Genomic DNA, 21,060 nt, shown 5'->3' with positions numbered 1-21,060 from the left:
GAATATGAAAGACAGAGAGTTGTTAGTTAGGTTATGCATTAGTACAGAATATAAACACATGTTCAAATAATAAAAGTAAATCAACATTGCCCGCCTCTTGTCACCAGTCTGTCTCTCTAATAAACACTGTAGTTAGTCTGGTAATATACTGCATATATTATCTGCTTTGGTAAATTAATACTCCACCACACACAACAACAACAAAGGTTTAAGTAAAGTAATTTAACTCAGAACAAGTGTAGGCTACCCATCACTCACTCATTAAAACACTCCCCCAACAATGCCTCCCACTCACTAAATAAACTACATGCTGTATTATCATTAATTGCACAAGTTAATTGGCTCTTGGTCGTGAAATCCAGCGTCAGTTTTTTTTTATCTATACACCGAGTAGAAAGCGAGTTAATGAAGCACAATTTTATGTCAATGGTTTTCTGTTATTAGTATACTGTAAGTGTAATTTCCGACACACACACAAACATAAAAAGTATTGCAAAGAAAAAACAAAATTAAAATAACTACCCGATGTGTGTGTGTACGTACTGACAACACCAGGCCATCCACTTACCTCTCCCTCTACCTAGTGTCACCCCGCTCCAGTGTACCTCTACCAAAGCGGCTATAGGAAAAATACCACCTTAACCTAACCAAGTATTATAGACCGCCCCCTTTCCTCCCATTACTTTTCCAGGAGCTGTGCGACGTGTGGGCGGACGTGGCGGGTGAGGGTGATGGATGGAGGTGGTGGGTTGTGGGGGAGAGTGGTGGGTGAAGGTGATGAGTGGAGGTGGTAGGTTGTGGGGGAGAGTGGTGGGTGAGGGTGATGGATGGAGGTGGTGGGTTGTGGGGGAGAGTGGTGGGTGAAGGTGATGGGTGAGGTCAGCGTTCTTCACTCACCACAATTTGGTGAACTTTGTACACAAAACAAACTCGTCAGCTAAGATGCCTCCGTTCTTTTTTCTAAAGTGCTTAAGTCATGGTAATTTAGGTAAAATTTTAGTTTCGCTCATCCCTTTAATTAGATATTCAAACTACGTTTTTCTAACCTAACCTAACGTAACCTAAACTAACCTTAGGAACTATATTTAACCTAAATTCCTATGATTCCCCACATGACCAAAACTGAAATAATACAGTAATTAAATGCAAGTTATGTGTATACTATAAGAAAAACGTTGCCAGGAGGATTTTATTCCGAGCCAGATTGAAAACTAACTCGTAAGATTTCTTCAGTCACAATCATCACAGATTTTTACTTTACAGAGATGATGATAATGATGATGGTAGGTCTTATATGAAGTTAACGTATCTACTGTGTTCATCCAGAAAGTTACGTTGTAGGCAGCTATCAAACAGGGAGGTACTGCCGTCTGGGAAGATATTGGAAGCATAATGTGTTGTCTAATGGTAGACCCTGCTGCCATATGTGACCAAGTCCCGGGTTGCTTTTCTGACTTTCTGCCTCATTTACACACAATTGCAGGGTCTCATAACTATTTTTATTTATAATATTTTCGCCCCCCGGGTGTTGAAGTCGTTCATTAAAGAAGACCTGTGACCGGGTGGGGTAATGCCCGTAAAAAAATATATATGTATATATATTTTCCTACGTGTAAACATGGATGGAGACACCAACTCAAGTGTCAGTTATACTTACTCTTATCACCACATCTTGTAATTGTTCTAAGGCGACGTCACACTAGCATTTCTTGCACTAATTTTCCTAATGACACACACCTGTCTGTCACTCGGCGTCTTCAACTGTGAACAAGGAGAGGAACACAACTCAAACATATCAGATACTTTTAGGAATATTAAACTTCAATAAAAAAAGGACCGCATAACAGTTTATTATTAATTTACGATTTCTCTTTAAACTCTTTACTATGAATCCTCCAAAGTTTCTTTTGACTCTTTTTAATGACTTTTGCTGCTTGGTGTCTGTTTTTAATATATTCCCTAACACTACGATTATTCTTATTTGCTAAGCACCTTCTCCATGCACACGCCTTGTTTTTAGGTGCTTTGTCAACCACTTTGTCAACCACTTTGTTGGACTAGTGTATCATTAACCTTGGTACGCGTTTAAAGACCTGCATTGTTGAAGTGCAATAATAACAGTATAAAAACATCGAGAAACACTCAAAGAATATAAAATAAGGAAATATAACTCCTTTAAAGTCATTACTGTATTTTATTTTTAATGCATTGCCACAGCGAGACCGTGATGGCAGAACGATTTATTATCCCAAGAAAACGTGTATAAATGAGGGCAAACTATGCTGTTTATTGAGCTAAATATTTTTAGCTTCAATGAAGAGGCTCTCTTGAACATCACAGAATATGTATGGTATAAAATAGTTTAATTGAACTAAATTGACTGTATAAACCATTACTAAAGCAGATATTGATAGGTGTTTTATGAAACTTACATTATAAGTAATGATTGGGCATCAAACGGAAATATTTATTGTTTTAAGTCTTGTTCCTTGGAACAACAAACTTACTGCAGTTTCCTTCACTCTTGTGTTCTTATGTCTGTCGTCAAAATGATATAAATTTACATAATACACTTCATTCGATCTCTTTATCTTTCCTTTAGTTATCAAACAAAGACTAACCAAATGACAGACAACGATACAAGAGGATATGGGTAATACTCAAGGTAACGATAATACTTTGTGAATGATGAGCGCCTAGGCACAGTTATGTTAGTGGTGAGTGACCTCGAGATGTGAGCTCTGACCCCTTTACACTGCCATATCACACATTACCTCTAGTCATGTCACATTAACTATACCCTTGTCACATATTAACAGGATGATAAAATAAGAAATATATCAAAATTAAATAAATAGTTAATATATTCTGTACCTTTTCAGTCATAATTGGGTTTTATTTCAAATATATAACCAGAGTCAATGTTTAAATTCATTTCCAATATTTCTCAGCATCTTCCTGTAAAGTCCTATAAATTACCTCCTTTATTTCTGTATGAATTTTTAACAATATTATATCAATAGAATCAAATTTATGTTAACGTAATATTTGTCACCACATGAAACCTCTCAACCAATACTATGAATGTTCATTGAGTAATGCTGACTTTGCTGTTGTAACACAAGCTCTTCCTACCTCAGGTGTTGTTTCTGGTGATGATCGTGGTGGTGGGAGTGATGGGCAAGGCCGTGCATCACCGCCCTACTGGCAGCCCTTACCACCCTACCACTTACAAGCCCCACTATGAGCCCACGCCCATCTACACCCCATCATATACGCCAAAGCCTACATATACTCCGGCCTATACACCCAAACCCACCTATGCACCACGACCAACCTACTCCCCTTACAAGCCTGAACCACTCTACAAGCCCGTCTATACTCCTAAACCTGTCTACAAGCCGGAGCCCGTCTACACGCCCGAGCCTGTCTACACTCCTAAGCCCGTCTACACACCCTCGTACAAGCCTGCCCCAGTATACCATGATGGAGTAAGTAGTCTGTGCTGAATACGTTTTCTTATTTAATATACTTTTTCATCTTCTTTACTATTTATTTCATGTTTTCTTCATTGTTTTCTTTTACGGTATTGCCCTTCCTTCTTTTCTAGATACATAACATTATTATTAGCTTAACTTTTGTTCCTTTTATTGTTATTATCGTTATGTTTATTACCATTGCTGTACTGTACTTTGTTATTGACTATCATTTTAACTATTATTATTATCATCATGTAATATTTGCCCCATCATCATGTTCTTCTTAAGCAATCTTCCTTGCCTTCTCCTTCCCCCTTTGCTTGTATACATGAGATACCCCTAAAGATTTCCTTATTTCACCTGGACTCTATTTTCAGATGATATACTTAAATAAAAACATTTATTACTTTCTCTTTCAGGATTTACTAATACATTTTTATTTAGCACAGATTATAAGCATCTTATACTCATCGTTGGTAAGTGTAAACATACTTAATGGTAAAAGTACTGTACTCGACTTCTTATATTGCTCGTAAAATATCCACAAATAGTTCATAGTTCTCAAGTAATTAGTTTCATCTTTATAACTATTTACATACTGTATACTGGGAGGATATAGTTTTCATGCACTAACTGTTTACTTCTTTTTAATGGAATACAACGCATTTATAAAAGTAAAAAGTGAAACATTTTGTGAATGTCCTCTCTCTCTCTCTCTCTCTCTCCAGCACCTTCTTCAGTTTTCATAATTATCCTTATAGAAAACACTCCAGGCACTGCTTTCTATACTGAGAATTACTACAACTTTTCCACTAAACACTGCCACTTTATAAACCTTGAGTTGTTGTAATTCTCCCTACAGAAGCAACTCTCTCTCTGAAGGCTTGCACCAACTCCCTCACCCACACATGCACCTCTAAAGCTACACTTCACCTAGCACTTATCTTCTACCCTGCTATTACCAATGTCTAAATGAGCATCAATAATATGTTACTAAATATTCTGTCTCCTATAATTAACTGTAACTCTTAAGTACCGTACCTGCTGGAATTATTGCCTCACACCGCTGTGGTTAAACTGTTGCTTAATACCTCCTGGACGGCTATCATGCATTCATCTATACTTAGACTATGTAAGTGCAGCTGATAACTTTAAAAATATATTACTAGTAGCAGGATCTTTTTTATTACAGGTATAGTATTTGAAAAGCTGAATGGCTGAACAGTTGCATCCAAAATACAGTACAGTATTATAGCCTCTTTAACAAGTGTTCTCTACTCTTCAAATTAATCATATACTCTCAACATAACAAGACTTGCTCTCCCTCAGCCTACAAAATACGATTTTGGGTATGGTGTGGCTGACAACTACCACGGCACAAACTTTGGTCACTCAGAAAAGCGAGAGGGCTACCGGACTGAAGGCCAGTACTTTGTGGATCTCCCCGACGGTCGCCGCATGATTGTCAAGTATTACTCTGATGAGACCGGCTATCACCCCACAATCACTTACGAAGGAACGCCGACCTACCCAGAGCACAAGCCAGTATACAAGCCAAGACCCACTTATAAGCCTGAACCAAGCTACAGACATGAACCTGTGTACAAGCCTAGACCAACCTACCATCCTGCAGCGCACCATGAACCTCTCTATGGATCACATTATTAAGAAATTATTATTTTTAACTTGTCAACTCTACTAGCCTAGTCTCTCATAACAGTGAAAGATAATAATTATTTAACAATAGAGTTTAGTAACAGTGACAAATGAACACATTCATATCTAACTAAAATAACCCTGGGAGTTGTGACCCTGCCTCACCAGCTGTTCCTACCCTGTGGGGCGGAGTTAAGAAGGGCATCCAGCCATAAAACTTTGCTTCAACATGCATGCACCCATCCCCTGGTCCCAGCTGTATTTTCTGGGTTGACGAACTGGGTTTGTGAAGGTGAGTGGGGATGGGGGGGGGGGGGACATCCCATTCTTGCTTTACCTAACAATTGCAATCAGGTGATCATGGCTGACCCACACAAGGGTGAAATATGACCATAAACAATGATGATAATATATGTTTTAAATATAATATTGTATTTATTTCTCAGAAAAATCTGATGTAACATTTCTTACATAAAGTGACCACTATTTATATTCTACATTCCTCTAATAAGTTCATTAACCCCTGACTTTCAATCCACACATACTGTATTGATAAGAGTGATTAAACTATCAAAGGTTCATTCATTAATCTTCTGGTATCTGTGCAAAAAGGCTCAAATGTCTGATTAATAGTTTATATCCTACTAAAGTCATCCTTCATATATATGTGAATGTTTAATTTATTGTGTGAACTTAAGGACCAGAGAAGCTTCCCTTGTCTACATCAAAGTGTGCAAGTAAATTAAATTTCAAAACCAAATTTGTTAATCCTGTGCCTAATTTTACTAAAAACTTACTTCTGCTAAGTTTCTTGTTTAAATCGAATTTTGGCCTTTAAAAAATATCTATACGTAACAGTTTCATTGCTGAGCTGAATATTCTTCACAATATCAAACTTTGAGAGATATTTACCAGTACAGTATCTCTGCTGCATGATAACACTCATGCTGCCATACACAATAAACTGTCTAACCCCCTTAACTACAGGAACACCAATTTTAATACAGTACCCCTGTATATTATTTGGCTAACACCAGACAATTTCATTCATGTCAGAGGGAAGCCCATACACAAGGGGTTATCATCTTATTATTGTAATTGCCATGGAAGAATGTCTGAGTTACAATTAAATAATTTAAAGTTTCATGTCAAAAGATAGGTTGGATGCTGATAGGAACAACAGTACAGTCTGTTTTACTAACACACTAATTTAACTATCCAACTAATATATTGTACACTACTGTATTAGTATTTGAATCATAACAATAAAGTAGGACTCTGGTAGGGTGTGTATGGTACAGTATATATAACAAAGTCTGAAAGTCTCTGTAATAAAGCAAATCCATATTGTGTCAAGTCTATTTATTTCATCTAAAGTAATGAGAATCACAAACTCAATTATATTTAGTACAGGTATATTATATTTCTTCAGGAAAGGTGAACTACACAACACAACTCTCGACAAAATATAACTCTTACTCAGAGGTGTTTATCACAATCACATCTAATCTTCCAGGTGAACAAGAGTGGCAGTTTACATACAAACAGACAAGCAAATAATCTCTATACTGTACTATCACATATACAACTACAGTTCTGTACTATCTACTGGTTACTACAGCACTGTAATCCTCGTGGCTATGTATTTTACAAATCTTTGATACAAATCTTATATGAAAACTGACAACAATACAATTACTGTACAGTATCCATAAATTAACTGAAATTCTTTGTAAATTAGCTGATACTCTGCTTAAAATTTTTTAACGTAAATATGCATAAAATCAGAAGCATATGTGCACAGTTACAGACACAGCTGGTGGACACTGTAAACAAAATCAAAGTGCAAGTAATATACAAAGCAAAATAAAAATAGAGAAAGGTCACGTTAAATAAGTGGAATCATGGTATTTAAATACTGTAAATGGTAACCAGGTACTCTATCTAATAAGTGGTATCATGATACTTCTAAATAATTGACATCAAGGTGTCTAAAGTGGTATCATGGTACATCTAAATAAGTGGTATCAAGGACAAGGTATCTAAATAAGTGGTATCATGACACTTCTAAATAAGTGGTATTGTATTATGGTATATCCTCTGTAGTTGAGATTTTCACCCAACCTTCACTATGAGAGAGGAGAGTGTTAGCACGGAAGGTGGCCAAGGCCCCTACACACGAGACAAATATCATAAGGGGCATCATAGAAGACCATCCAAGCCATGCTGTCACCAAAGACACGAGCGGGCCCTCCAGCACAGTACCCAGGGACCCCATACCATTCACTACCCCCGTCACTGCCGACGCTGCGCCTCCTTCACGCTCGCCAATGTCAGAAGATACCGAGCCACACAGAAGAATGTCGGGGCCGCAGTTGAAAGCACCAGCAAGAGCCAGGAATATTACATGGAAAATTGGGCCCCAAGACACTGTGACCATAAATCCTAAAAGAACTAGAGCAGATCCAGAAATAGCTAAAGCACTTGCTAGTATGGCTCGACCCCCCATCCAACGATCCACCACTATGCCAACCAATGCACTCCCTACTGCACCGCCTATTTCAAAAGCGGTGGATGCCAAGCCAGCATTGACTTGTGAGTAATTAAGTGAACGTAGGAAATAGAGAGGGAGCCAAAACATGAGAGCATAACGTACAAACTTGACACAGAACATGGCTAAGGACACCTCTGGAACAAGACTTATTCTCCATACTGAATACATGGACATACCTTGTGGGCTCTTTTTGTTGTGTGGCTTCTGCTCATTAACTATCCGACCTGGCACTACCAAGCCCCTTTCATCTGGGTTTCTACCTAATATTAACACCATAACTCCCAAGATGACTACTATCACAGCTGGAGGCACAAATACACCACGCCAACCATAAACAGCCTGTAGGTATACTGTCAGACCTGTAGCAGCCATTCCACAAGCAAAGATACAAGTGCCAAATAATCCAAACACTGAATTTCGTGAGGCATCCGAAAACCAGCAGGCCAAGAGAGAACAGCATGCTGGCCAACACAGTGCTTGGCTGGCTCCACTGAAAGCCAATAGCACAAGGAAGGAGGTAAAGGACTGGCATACAGTCATGGGAGCTGTAGCAGCAGCAGCAAGAATCAGACCTCCTGCTAGGGTTATACGTGACCCTATGCGGTCACCTAGAGACCCAAGAGTTAGGGAGATTCCAGCGTATGGTAACAGCAGTGCTGAATCCAACCAGCCAAGGTTGGCTGAACTTACATTGAATGCAACCTCTAAGTCTGCCTTGATCACCCCAAGTGGCTTTCGCAGAAAGTATGTTGAACCATAAGCCAACCACAATAGTCCAAACACCACAGACTGCCAGAACTTTAAATGAAACCCACCCATTTTCATTATGAGGATGTGCAGTACTGTATCTACTTATGTTAATAGGTAATTAGTCTTCATTTATAACAATCATACATTCAACTTGAGACAAAAATTTCTAAATTTCTTCTGAAACTGCAACAATACAAAGTCACATACGTAGACGAACTCATCACATGAATGACTCCGCTTCATAACAAGCTTCATGAAGGCATGCGAAAATTCTGGTCATAAAGAGCCGTAAGAACTCCTTTGGTGACACTGCTGGTGAGTGTGGGAGTGGTGTCGTTGTGTGTTGTTAAGTAAGGGTCACGGGGGTAGACAAGTACTGGCTGGTGAGATGGACTTCCTTCATACCCACTATCATCACATCTGCAAAACAAGAAATAAAATACAGTATTCAACAAAACTGTGAAACTATATTACCCAGCTGGAATATGAATCCATAAATTATCATACATGTCCAGATATCAGTCACATACAGTATACTAGCAAACTTATCTCCATGAGAAAAGAAATGAAAATGATGTACAGTAACAGAGCAGCAGCAGCCATTTTTCTATTTTTGTTGTTAGAATTCAATAAATGCAATAAAAGGCCGTATATTTTCAATCGTTTTTTTTGTTGCATATGTGTACTACTTACAAATAATACAACAATGAATAAATCTAAAGTTCACTTAAAATTTATTTTATTGTGTGTATCCTATAAACTCCAATTACGTAAACAATGGTGTTAAATGGTAAAAATAAAGACAAGATTGAGCCACGGAGGGGGGAATTGCTTTCAATTTACGCGTCTCTCATTTACACAACCACCTTCAAGAACGTAGCTATGGCTTAAACCAAGAAGCCGCTGTTATCTTAGTCTCAACACTGGTGGTTACTGCTAGCTGATGTCATAAAGGTGGTATAAATATGATGATAACTCAGTCATCCAAATATCATCATCATCGCCGCCATTAACGTTTTATGGTCATTATCCACACTTGTGTGGGTGAGCAGTAGTAATTATGACAGCTATTGGGTAAATCAAAACCGTGATGTCCCCTACCACTGCTCACCACCACACACCCAGAGTGCCAGGGGATGGATACAGCTCATTTCACTTGAAGATTAGACACCCCAGCTCATTTCACTTGAAGACTACACACCCCAGCTCATTTCACTTGAAGATTAGACACCCCCAGCTCATTTCACTTGAAGATTAGACACCCCAGCTCATTTCACTTGAAGACTACACACCCCAGCTCATTTCACTTGAAGACTAACCGCCCTAATGCTTTCTGGGAAGATTAAGTTAGGTTAGTTTGGATTAGGTTAAGTTACGTTAAGCTGTGGTGTCTAATCTTCAGGTAATCCAAAGCTACTGACAATAACTGTACTGAATGTTCTAAAACCAATTACATTTACTTTGTATTTATTTCACAATTATGATGAACAAAAATCTACTTGATAAAATTTAATGAAAAAAAATAACAGGGCAACAAAAGAGATCATGATGACAAAAAGTCCAGATGGCCCCAAAATGTTCATAATCTTGCAAAAAAAATGAAGAATTGTGGCTATTGACCTCAGTGCTTGAAAAAACGACAACACGTCACTGAGATGCGTATACAGTAGAGTGAGAGCGTGTGTAGACGTGGCTTCAAGCATGTGTAAGAGCGAACGTGGTTATGAGTGGCAGCCTGTCACCATCGCATGTGCTCGGTTTTTGTGACTACATTATGTGATGTGGCAGAAAGGTGTAGTGGATTTGAAAACCCTTAAAATACATTAAGAGTAAATCTGTCGACATGAATGCACTCTTTTAAAGCTATATTGAGTCACCAACAAGAAGTTCGTTTATTTACAAGGTGATAATCAATTGAATTTGTAAATACTCTTTGTCCAATAATCTTTCCGTGTCTAATAAGGTCCACCCTTTTTGATAATCGATCATACATTAGTTATGCAATACCCCAGCTAGTACACTCGCTGGGGTTGTGTATTGTTGTATCTCGGCACAGATAACCTGAGCTCGTGATTACTTTGAATTAGATAAGGCAAGTGGTGGGGGAAGCCTGACCACCATGACCACATAACGTAACTCAAGGATCAACTATAAGTCTTAACTGTCACTTCCATGTGAAAATTACATTAATTATGGTTCATTTATTCAACACTAAGCTGACAAATACGATCCATCATTAAATTACTGAAATGTATTTAAAAAATTCTACCAGTATGTGAACTTCATAGGAACATAGGAGGAAATAAAGCGAAGGGATATAAATATATATGAGGCGTATTTATGACTTGTCAGGTGAGGTTATGGGGTAGACCACAACACAGTCACAGGATCACTAAGTAGACAAAACAGTGAACAAATATTCACTCATACATCTGCCCCACCTGTATCTGTAACTTCCCAACGTGTTAATGATGATACTTGGTAACTTTCGTAATGTAAATTCAGTTTTCCACACAAGTGTTGCCAGTCGGTACTAAATACGCTAATGAGTGTAGGTAGTGATTACGACAAACAACCTTAAAATATTTGGTTAGAAGCAGCGGATTAAAAAAGTCCACTCAAGATTCTTCGTACACTGCTGGAGACAGCTGGCAACTCAAGGCCGCTTGTTTACTATATTACGTAGTATATAATACGAAACAGCAAACCCCTACCATTAAATTAAGCAACGGGGAAATAAGTAACCAATCAGCGATCACCTTTAAATTTATTCATAATTTTTCTACGTACTATAGTAAACAAACAGCCTTGAGTTGCCAGCTGTCTCCAGCAGTGTTCCAAGAATCTTGAACGAGACTGTTTAGTAATAACCTAATATCAGGTATAAAACAACGCAACACTTCCTTATACCGTGATTATGTATCGGGTTAACTATTGTATTCAATTAATTTACTTAAAACGAAAAGGTAAAAGTGTCTGATCTATAACACGTGTGGGTAAACTAATATTACATCTTGCTCCCAGACAGAGAATCATCACACGAGTTATGTCACAACGGAAATCCTTAAAATATTTCCTGGGATCATGTGAAGATTAGGGACCCTTCACTTCATGATTACACTCCCAACCAACTTGAGAGGAGCGTTGGGTTGGGTTAAGTTAGATTAAGTGAGGTTAAGTTAGATTAAGTGAGGTTAATATGTTAGATTAGCTTAGGTTAGCAAGTTTAATCATCTGGCGAAATAAGCTAAGGTGTTTAATCTTCACGTGATCTATTTCATTATCTTCATTATGCGTTTATCCGAGGCACATGATGTACTGTACATGGCAGAGAAGTGTGTTGATCCAAGAGATTAGTGAATCACAATGTACGTGGCAGTGTCGGTCAATGAGTCACACTGTACGTGGCAGTGTCGGTTAGGTGAGTCACACTGTACGTGGCAGTGTCAGTCACGTGAGCAGACTGTATACGTGGCAGTGTCGGTCAGGTGGGTCACACTGTACGTGGCAGTGTCGGTCAGGTGGGTCACACTGTACGTGGCAGTGTCGGTCAGGTGGGTCACACTGTACGTGGCAGTGTCGGTCAGGTGGGTCACACTGTACGTGGCAGTGTCAATAAAGTGAATCACACAGTAGTGTCAAATGAGTCACATAATGTACGCGGCCAGTAATAAAGTGGCACATATCCCTTTCCTGCTCATAAAACAAACGGGAAAAGATAAGCAGTTAATCTCCCCGCTGATGAGTGTACTTGAAGTCACAAAAAAAATGTATACTAATGTTGAAAAATGAACGCTGTAAAATGGATTCGAGGGTCGAGGATTTTTTTCTGCATCACCATAAAGTTCCCACGAAAAGTGACCTATCTCTTCACTTGGTTCAATAGAGAAAAGTGTAAATAATTCTAGTTATCAGAGCTACGAAAGCAAGCTTCTGTTTCCGTGGACTTACAGAACCTGTTCAGTGATTCATCAGTACATCACATATTCCTAAGTCACATTCGTTGTCAAACTAGCTTAATAAAAGATTGACAAAAGCTGAGTATAAGAATAACAAAGTTCAATGAGAAACACGCACTCTTAAACATACCAACCACGTTATCTCACTAACACGTTGCGGGGTAGTTGGATCCTGACAGTCTGTGGGAACTGTATGCAGCTAACAGGTGTTTCGCCACACTTGTTCACACAAGTGTTTGCCAGAATACTGTCATTTTCACCTGTATGGTAGAGGTGGAGAACACACACCACCAGCGTGAGCGTCCGGTTTTATCCTACTGGCTGGTTACCCGCCCACAAGAAATGAAACAGGGCTACCCACCCGCTCACCTTTAACATATACGTTATTGTCAGTCACAGTCTTAAATCTATATAAAAAAGATTGGTAAACAGGTCAAGCTAAAGAAAGTAATCACACTAAGTGTTTTACAGAGACCAATCAAAATAAAACCTGGCGACAACAAACAAAATATTCTCACTCCTGGCTATCGATCACCAAAACGCTGGCAACTATAATAACCATAACATTCAGTCAGCAGCAGGATATACAGCGCAGTAATACCCTTCACTTTACACCAACAAGCCTCGACACAAACTTACTTTACAATCACCACCACAACCTAACATAGTTTAACTTACACGTAAATCAACAGCACCAAACAAAACCTTGTAATACGACTAACAGCTAGGAACTGTCTGGTACAATGCTACAGTTTGTTGTTAAGTTTCAAGGCAGCCTGTTTCTTACTGGCTCATTTTGGTTAATAAAATATTGAAACTAATAATACATAGAGTAACAAACTATATCCTCCACACTCAAGGTTCAGCTGAAACGAAGATGTATACTATACCATGTATCTGTTACCCCCCCTCCACCCTCCCCTGTATCTCTACCTTACCCTCCCACCCTCCCCTGTATCTCTACCTTACCCCCCACCCTCCCCTGTATCTCTACTCCACCCCACCCTCCCCTGTATCTCTACCTTACCTCCACCCCCCCTGTATCTCTACCCACCCCCACCCTCCCCTGTATCTCACTCCACCCACCCTCCCCCTTACCCTCCCACCTTTACCCTCCCACCCTTCCCTCATGGGCATCTCCAGTATTTTTTCCAGGTGTGTGGGGGGGGGGGGAGCAAGAAAAGACCTGACATTTATTTGCACAAAACAAGTACAGTATATACTGTACATCCATATTAAAGTGCGATCAAGTATAATTGAGTTACTTTCGAGTAATGTATGATCAGCAATATCACTTATCATTGATATCACCAAATCAATAATCACTAAAATTAACAGCGTTTCAATGGTAAAATAAATCCTGCAGGCGGTGCTCGTCAGGTCCAAAACGATCAACCACTTCTTCTATGAAGGCATTTTTTCTATCTAACACCTTCTGGCAATGCACACTGAACATCCATAATCCATACAAGCGTTCAATTGACATTGTTGATCGAAGCCATGTCTTGACATGTCCCAGCGTGCAAAATGACCGCTCTACTTCACAAGTGGAGGCCGAGTGTCAAGATCAGATCAGTAGGGCTTCTCGAATAGTAAGAATAAATCATACTACTTCAGAAGATCCATCGAGGTCAAGGTTACACCACATTCAGATGCAGTGTTCTGGGAATGTTGAGACTGTCCACATTTCAAACCCGTACTGTGACTCTTCATCAAAATAATTGATGTTGTAGATATCATTCAACTGTGCCATTTTTTCCTACAATCAACAACCACTGGAACCTTTCTCACATTTCCACCACAACTTAGTTTTACAAGTGACAGGCTTGGTTGGTATACATCAATTCGATGTAAAAAAAAAATGAAGCACACTTATAACTGTAAATAATTTTCATGGCAGCAGGTGTAAATGAAATAATAAATAAATCATCCCATGTTGTCAACATTAGCACTGCCTAGTCCCCACCTGGTGCACTACAGTAGTAAGCTATGTTATATGGTGATCGCACATGGCCAAGATCACGTAATTCAACGATTAGCGGCTAATATTGGTGTTGTTACTTATCATCTGTGTTTTTTACCATACAGTGAGAGGACATCATTAACATTCACACTGTACTGGTAACTGTGAAGTGATTTTTGTTGTGTTTTATGACTGTAAAGTGCTTTGGCCAGACCATCATTCATACAGATTGTTTACATCATAGAAATGGGGGTGGTCCTAATACATCATCATTAAAACAGAATATGGTAGATAAGGGGATACCTGTATAATATATATAGGAATTATCTAACTTCATTCAATACAGTACAGTACTAGACCATTTCATTTATTAGCAATGTGATTTTTTCCACAGTCTGCCTCAGCATGCTAACACCATGATAAGAACACAATAAATCATACCTTAAACCTGGGTTCATATAATTGACAACTAAAGGAAGGTTTTAACTTTCATGATGTGTTATTTGTTCAAAAGGACTGAAAAATAACTCAATGAAGTCTGCAAAACTCAAACACCATTTTTTTAAACTTCACCCTGGAGCGGCAAATAAAACTATGGACTAAATGAAGCTGGTTAGAAAAAAGCCAGACTAGGTGCTGAGTGATCATTCCACCAGCAAAACAAAAGCATTAGGGAGGCATTGTATGAAGCATTACTATTGGTAGACCTATATCAAGCTGTGCTTCATGTCTACTGTTTGTCTGCTGTTTGATGAGACCAGTTGTGCCAAGGCCAGGCAGGTGTCACTGTCAAATGATAATGCGAAATAGCGAATCTGTGATATGCCAGAAGACATTCTTAATCAAATGGTGAGAAAAATCAAGCAGTCAGATATAGCCTCTTGTTCTCAGTTTCTGGAGTTTGTCCGACATCAAAATAAACACTCGATCGAAGAAGCACATTAGAAACAAGACATTCTCTCATAAATACTTTTAAACAATAATTTACTGTACTGTACTTACTCTTGATGTGGAGGCTGGTAATTGTGCACTTGCAAGAATGCTAATAATGCAGGTGGAGTTGCCTGAAGTAGTAGAGTCGTATGCAACCAGAGTTCTAAGCCTGCTCGACGAGTCTCCAACACTTTGGGCGTTGTGTTCCGAAGACGTTTAGGAGGAAATTCTGAAGTTGGATAGACCTTTCGCAACTGAAAAGGAGAGAGATACAATAATAAGTAAGTAGAGTTGTATCAATAGTTTGCTTTCTGTCAGTAACAATAGTAACTCATGAAAGTACAGTACAGTACTATATACAATAATTTTGGGTCAGTCATATGTACTCTAATATTAGTCGGGAGTCCTGAACACCATCTACGGTGAAAGAAGAAAAAAACCTGGGTTACATGCAATTTAATTCTCACAGTATTAAGCCATTTCTGTACCAAAATGCTGTAGACACATCAGCAACTCGGTGAAAATTACTTACAGTGGAATTAATATTTTTTTACTGATTCCACAACATACCAGAAAATGTTTATATAAACTATGCTCTTACCTGCCAGAAACACTTAGCTGGATGAATGGATGGACAGATGGAAGAACACAAAGATGGATGGTTAATAAAAACATAAAACCTGCCAATTGTAATACAGTAAGAGAATAAAGACTATAGACTGAAGTATAAAATTACATTTCATGACAAAGAAGATGAGAATCACAGACACAAAAGACCTATGAGGCAGAGATAGTGACTTGTCAGAACAGTGTCAATTCCAGCTACTGTACTATATTTGTCCAGGTAAATCATGGGTATTAAACAAAACTCCAACACTGATCCAGAAGTGCTTTCAGTAGCCAATGAGTCAACAGGTACTTATGCTAGGCTGAACTTCTCAACTCATTTTCTTGACTATATTCCTCAGTCATAAAACTCGTTTCCTTTTACTATACGTACAGTATTTTGCCGCACATCAGAAAATCCAACAAAGGAAAAGAGAGAGTTTTTAGGTTTACCGTATGTTCCTTTTAGTCAGAGAATGACACGATTTCTTATTTCAATCCTCTATATTATGGCCTACGGGTCACTTGAAGAGACAAGACTATATACAGTAACAAACAAAACTCGAGGAAAAAAACAGATAAATCAATATATTTTATTTTATTTCTTTTTGGCTGAGACAGTCAGCAGGAGATCTCATACTGCTTACTGAAACATAAGGCTCTGCAACATTCCAAAAAAATTTCATCTTTATTTCCGTGTAAATCCCTGTTTTGAATTCATATCTAAGAGCATATTAGATTCAATATAGAGAGCTGACATGCTGGCTATAGAGAACCAGTCAGCTTTGTTCCGAGCCTAATTAGCATCCTCAAGGGAATTGTAACAGCTTATTCCGTTTTTGGTAGTTGTTCCCACTACTGTACACCATGGTTTGTTCCTCAGAGTCATCTCACAACTATGGTTGATATTGCTCACTGTATAAACTTAAAAATACTTCTTGTTTAATAATTCTGCTGTAAATATCTATAAAGTACAGTACGGTACAGTATGCAGTGACTGAAATGCTGGATGAACTTTTCTATATAGTAATACTGTACTTAAATTACCATTCAGAGAACTACTATATTTGTGAGATGGTTCCTTGGATCTACAGTAATTATGCATAATGAACTATCTGGCTCATACTGTACCTCCTTGTAAAGACTGTGGAATGCGGAGTATCTTTTCTCTATCTTGTGAACACGCCCCACATAGCAAACTTCTAGGACATAGACATAATGGCTCCTGCCACCTTCGCCCTCGACCTGACGGTAGCGGGGGATGTATGCTCGTATCATTCCAGGTGTGTTCTGAAATATTTTATGATTAAAAATTAGTCCAGTTTTATACTGTCAAATATTAAAATGTTGCCTTTTAAAAAATAAGGAGTGCATAAATAGCAACTACCCGGTATATTATCTGCCTTATATTGGTAAAAAGAAAATAATTATCACAAATATTAAAAAATGAAGACTCCATGTATTAAATCTCATTCTCTGGCTGATGAAATAAATAAAGAGCCAACCAATCTCACAGGTGCACAGTGTTTAACAATTGGATACACTCGTCCTTCCTCCGTTGTGTCATGTCTTCTGACACAAAATCGTAAAGAAACTTTTTGGAGCGCGTGTACATTATCCCAATATATATTCAGATTATGTTTCCCGCTGCAAAACACAGCACACTTACGGATGGTGGCAGGTTCAGACAGAGGAGTACCTAACAATGGTAAACTTTATAGGCCCATAAATCTAGTCATTGGAATTTTATATATATTTTGTACCAAGTAACAAGTGTCTTCTCTATAGTAATGGATAAAAGCAATTTCTATACATTATCAGCATAATAACAAAGCCTAGTGTCTAATGACTCACCAGCTGAACATTGTAAATATTACACAGGAGATAAAAAACAGGATATTGCATTTGAAAACAAACAAAAAATTAAAAATTAAAATAAAATAAAAGCAAAATTAAATGTGAGTAAAGAGTCTGGGCAAGAATTATGTCGCCCAGAGCCTCACACCGACAATTCCAAACCTATAATTATTGAGTTAGCACATTAGCGGCTGTGGGAATTTTTCTAGGGTGGCTCTGAGCGATAATAATCAAAGGACCAAGCCACAACAAATGATGGTGATAAAGGCAACGGGAGTGTGGACGTGATGCGATGGACCCCACACCATACTAGACACTCTGAACTCTCACTTTCACTCTAACTGATTCTTACATATTTCTTTGTAATAAAAGTTTATGCTCATGAATAGAGCAATCTGAAATACAGTACAGTACAGTATCAGTTTGCATACTGATGTAGGCAGGATTCAGTAAGGCAGTTAGGTAGTACAATACATGTACAGTACTGTACAGCATTTGTAAAGTACAGTCAGTATCTGTTTCAAGAGCAAACCATACATTCTTATAATTATCACACCATATTTTATTTTAAACACACACGACCTCTTGGCCTTCCTCTACAGATATTAGTTTTGAATGGTGACTATAATGTACAGTGGAAACTGGTTGGGGCATAAGCTGTTAAACTGCATCTATATACTGTACTGTAGTTAAACTTTGGCCATTCTTAGAGGTCATTTATTTTTCCATGATCGGTGTGCCAGTTGCATAGCTAGCAGCAGACAACCTTAAAGGACCCCCAAAAGTGAAGTCACTCCGGAGCTGTGGTTTTGAAAGACTCTTTGGAGAAAAAAAAAAGGAAACCACATTTGTCTTTCTAGATTCATAGAGTAATGTATTAATATCCCCCCAAATTTGTACATACAGTATACAGTATTATAGTTTCTACTCATGTCAATAAGAAGCATGATAGTGACATCTGGTAACTTCCTGAGGTATGCTGCATTAATTCTTAAGCAACAACACATATTTTCTTTGTTTTACCCTCAGCCTACATACAGTACAGTTTGTGAACCTTTGTGCAACTTGTACATACACACTAAGGGTTAAGAACATTGTATGTATAAGAAAATCTAAATGGAAAATCAACTGCTAAAGCTACACAAATGAATAATAATAAATTCATGCAGAAGCCCTATGCGGCTAGATGCAATGCAAAACTTTATGCTCTTGTGCTGTACGGACTGATGCAGTAGCAACACAACGGTGGAAATAAAAACATACAAAGACGCTAAGTTCTCAGACCTTAAGACCCTTTGAAAGATCAATTAAAAAATGCTCTACAACTACAGTAGTTGCCTGGTGTTTAAGGTAACAAAGGTTTGGGGAGAGGACAGCTAACTAACAGTAAAGTGCACGGTTAATGTGACTGAGAAAGCCCAAGAGGGTGTGAGACTACTGAGAGGTGCATGCATGTGTGAGTATCCATAGCTCAGTGCTCACCTTATAAGCAAATGGCCATAAATTCTATTCTTGGCCTAAAAGGAGGATTGGGTTCCTTTCATACCCCTGTAGTCAGTAATAAAATAAGTAAACTATTGGGTGCTCCGGCCAAAAGTGTGGGGTAACCTATTACCATGTAGTGACAAAGCAACAGCTGTTATCTTGGCAAGAAAAGGTGCACAAGGAATTTTTTTTAGGAGTGTGTGTAAGCGAAGCGGAACTGGAGAGAAATTAGGCTTTAAACTGGGTAGCCTGCTGTCACTAAGCTACAGAGAACAATACTTGTCTGATTTACCTGTGACACATTGGATGTACAGTATCTAGTTCTGCCTACATGTGAATGCGACCAGGAGCTGAACCTTATCACAATGACTATACAGTACTGCGACCTAATGATTTAACTCCTACAAACTTTACCTGAAATTTAAGACATAAAGCTTGAAACATTATAAAGCATAAGACAATATATATATACACAGTGGCTATACTGCTAACTTCTATATAAAGCATATATAATACCTTATGTTAATACTACAGGTATTATTTAATCAAGGTACAGCAGTAATAAGATACAGTAATTGACATATACAAAACAGGAAATTTTTTACCTAAAACTGAAAACCTCGTCAGTTTTCCTGTACTAACTCTCAACTCATGGGAGATAGCCTTAATATGTGATAAATTAATCAAAAATGGTAAAACTATCAAGTACAGTACATACATATCACTCACTCAGGTAAATAACATCAATAAAATCAATTATCAGTTTTGGACCAGATTTTTTTTTTACTGTCACAAAATCTTAAGTTAATCCAGGTGATAAAAAGTGTAGCCATATGTTAGTTAATACTGTAGGTAGTACAATATGGGAAGCCGATATAATAGTTACAGGTAGTTTGGTTGTATTAATGACCTCCTCCTACCTTGTTAACTCTCTCACTAGAACCTCCTTTACCTCCCAAGTTACAATAACAAAATATATTATTATCACCAACTATAGAAAGGCATTAAAATACTATTAAAGTCAAATTATTATATTTTAGTATTTTATATATGTATATTACGTATATTATTTAAAGGTACATTGATAATTTTGTTGTATATTTCAGGTTTATTTTAACCATCATAGAAAATGTAATTTGTTGGAATTTAGAGGAAACTATAAAATAAATGCTCTCTGAAAGCGGGGCCTTAACAAAACTTGTAATTAATTACTTTACTTAATAATAATATGCTTGTTAACTGCAGGGGGGGATGGCCTGGGAGTCCCACCCTTCTCTTATCATCAGAAAATTCCAATACTTTTTCTTTAATACAGTATTGTACTTAGGCTTTTTTGTAAAGTAAAATATAATTACTATTAACTTCAGAATGTATTCTAATATCAAGTGCAGATGGTTTCAAATGGCCTTGAAATGCCCATGATATTGGTCAGAGTTCAAAAAATTTACCCCCCCCCCTAGCTGAGTGGGCTAGTTGTGCTCCCCATGCTCCCCCACCCATAATGTCTTGAACCCTCCCCCCTTCTGATATTCCTAGATCCGCCTCTGAGCTGGAGCTATATATTTCTATATCCAGCTTTTAATCTGTTTCTACTATGCTACTTGACGCCATAGCTGGAGGAATAATGGTTCTCTAAGACACAAAAGCTAGACCAACCCGCCTATCATATTTTGGTCTGTTCTTTGCTACGAACTTTATTTTCTAGTGCTAGTAAAGCTGTCAAGTGTTATTATAACAGGAAATATGTGATGTTTGGTATAGTCACACTTGATAACAACCTTCTGATTTCACTTGTGTGTAGGGTCCCAGTGTTTCTCA

General features: G+C 38.0%; 2 protein-coding genes across 9 annotated transcripts in view; one reads left to right on the top strand and one right to left on the bottom strand.

Moving 5' to 3' along the window:
- The window catches only part of LOC121854158 (adhesive plaque matrix protein-like), a 9,281-nt gene extending 2,796 nt beyond the window's left edge, over positions 1–6,485 (top strand). Inside the window, exons 2-3 of the mRNA XM_042348596.1 lie at positions 3,141–3,491; positions 4,809–6,485. Of these exons, the coding sequence (XP_042204530.1) occupies positions 3,141–3,491; positions 4,809–5,147 (690 nt within the window). The 3' untranslated portion in view covers positions 5,148–6,485. The remainder of the gene's footprint in view (positions 1–3,140; positions 3,492–4,808) is intronic.
- LOC121854157 (glucose-6-phosphate exchanger SLC37A2-like) lies at positions 6,483–20,206 on the bottom strand. Of its 8 annotated transcripts, none has more exons than XM_042348587.1 (5): positions 20,163–20,206; positions 19,535–19,656; positions 17,032–17,190; positions 15,364–15,548; positions 6,483–8,859 (listed from the first exon to the last, which is right to left on the bottom strand). In XM_042348587.1, the coding sequence occupies exon 5, from the start codon at positions 8,512–8,514 to the stop codon at positions 7,222–7,224; it is 1,293 nt and encodes a 430-aa protein (XP_042204521.1). In that variant the 5' UTR covers positions 8,515–8,859; positions 15,364–15,548; positions 17,032–17,190; positions 19,535–19,656; positions 20,163–20,206; the 3' UTR covers positions 6,483–7,221. The 8 variants fall into 8 exon arrangements, with proteins under 8 accessions (XP_042204521.1, XP_042204522.1, XP_042204523.1 ...); XM_042348588.1 differs by having other exon boundaries at positions 20,129–20,164; XM_042348589.1 differs by lacking the exon at positions 19,535–19,656 and having other exon boundaries at positions 20,163–20,187.
- Between the last annotated feature and the right edge of the window lie 854 nt (positions 20,207–21,060).

Source organism: Homarus americanus, unplaced genomic scaffold (genome assembly GCF_018991925.1).
Source record: "Homarus americanus isolate GMGI-L3 unplaced genomic scaffold, GMGI_Hamer_2.0 scaffold13581, whole genome shotgun sequence".
NCBI classification, from domain to species: Eukaryota; Metazoa; Arthropoda; class Malacostraca; order Decapoda; family Nephropidae; genus Homarus; species Homarus americanus.
The sequence above is the reverse complement of the archived record's forward strand: the minus strand, read 5'-3'. Positions and strand labels throughout refer to the sequence as shown.

What these genes read in the sequence shown, in the direction of transcription:
- LOC121854157 (XM_042348587.1), bottom strand. Translation starts at nt 8,514, where the DNA reads ATGAAAATGGGTGGGTTTCATTTAAAGTTCTGGCAGTCTGTGGTGTTT.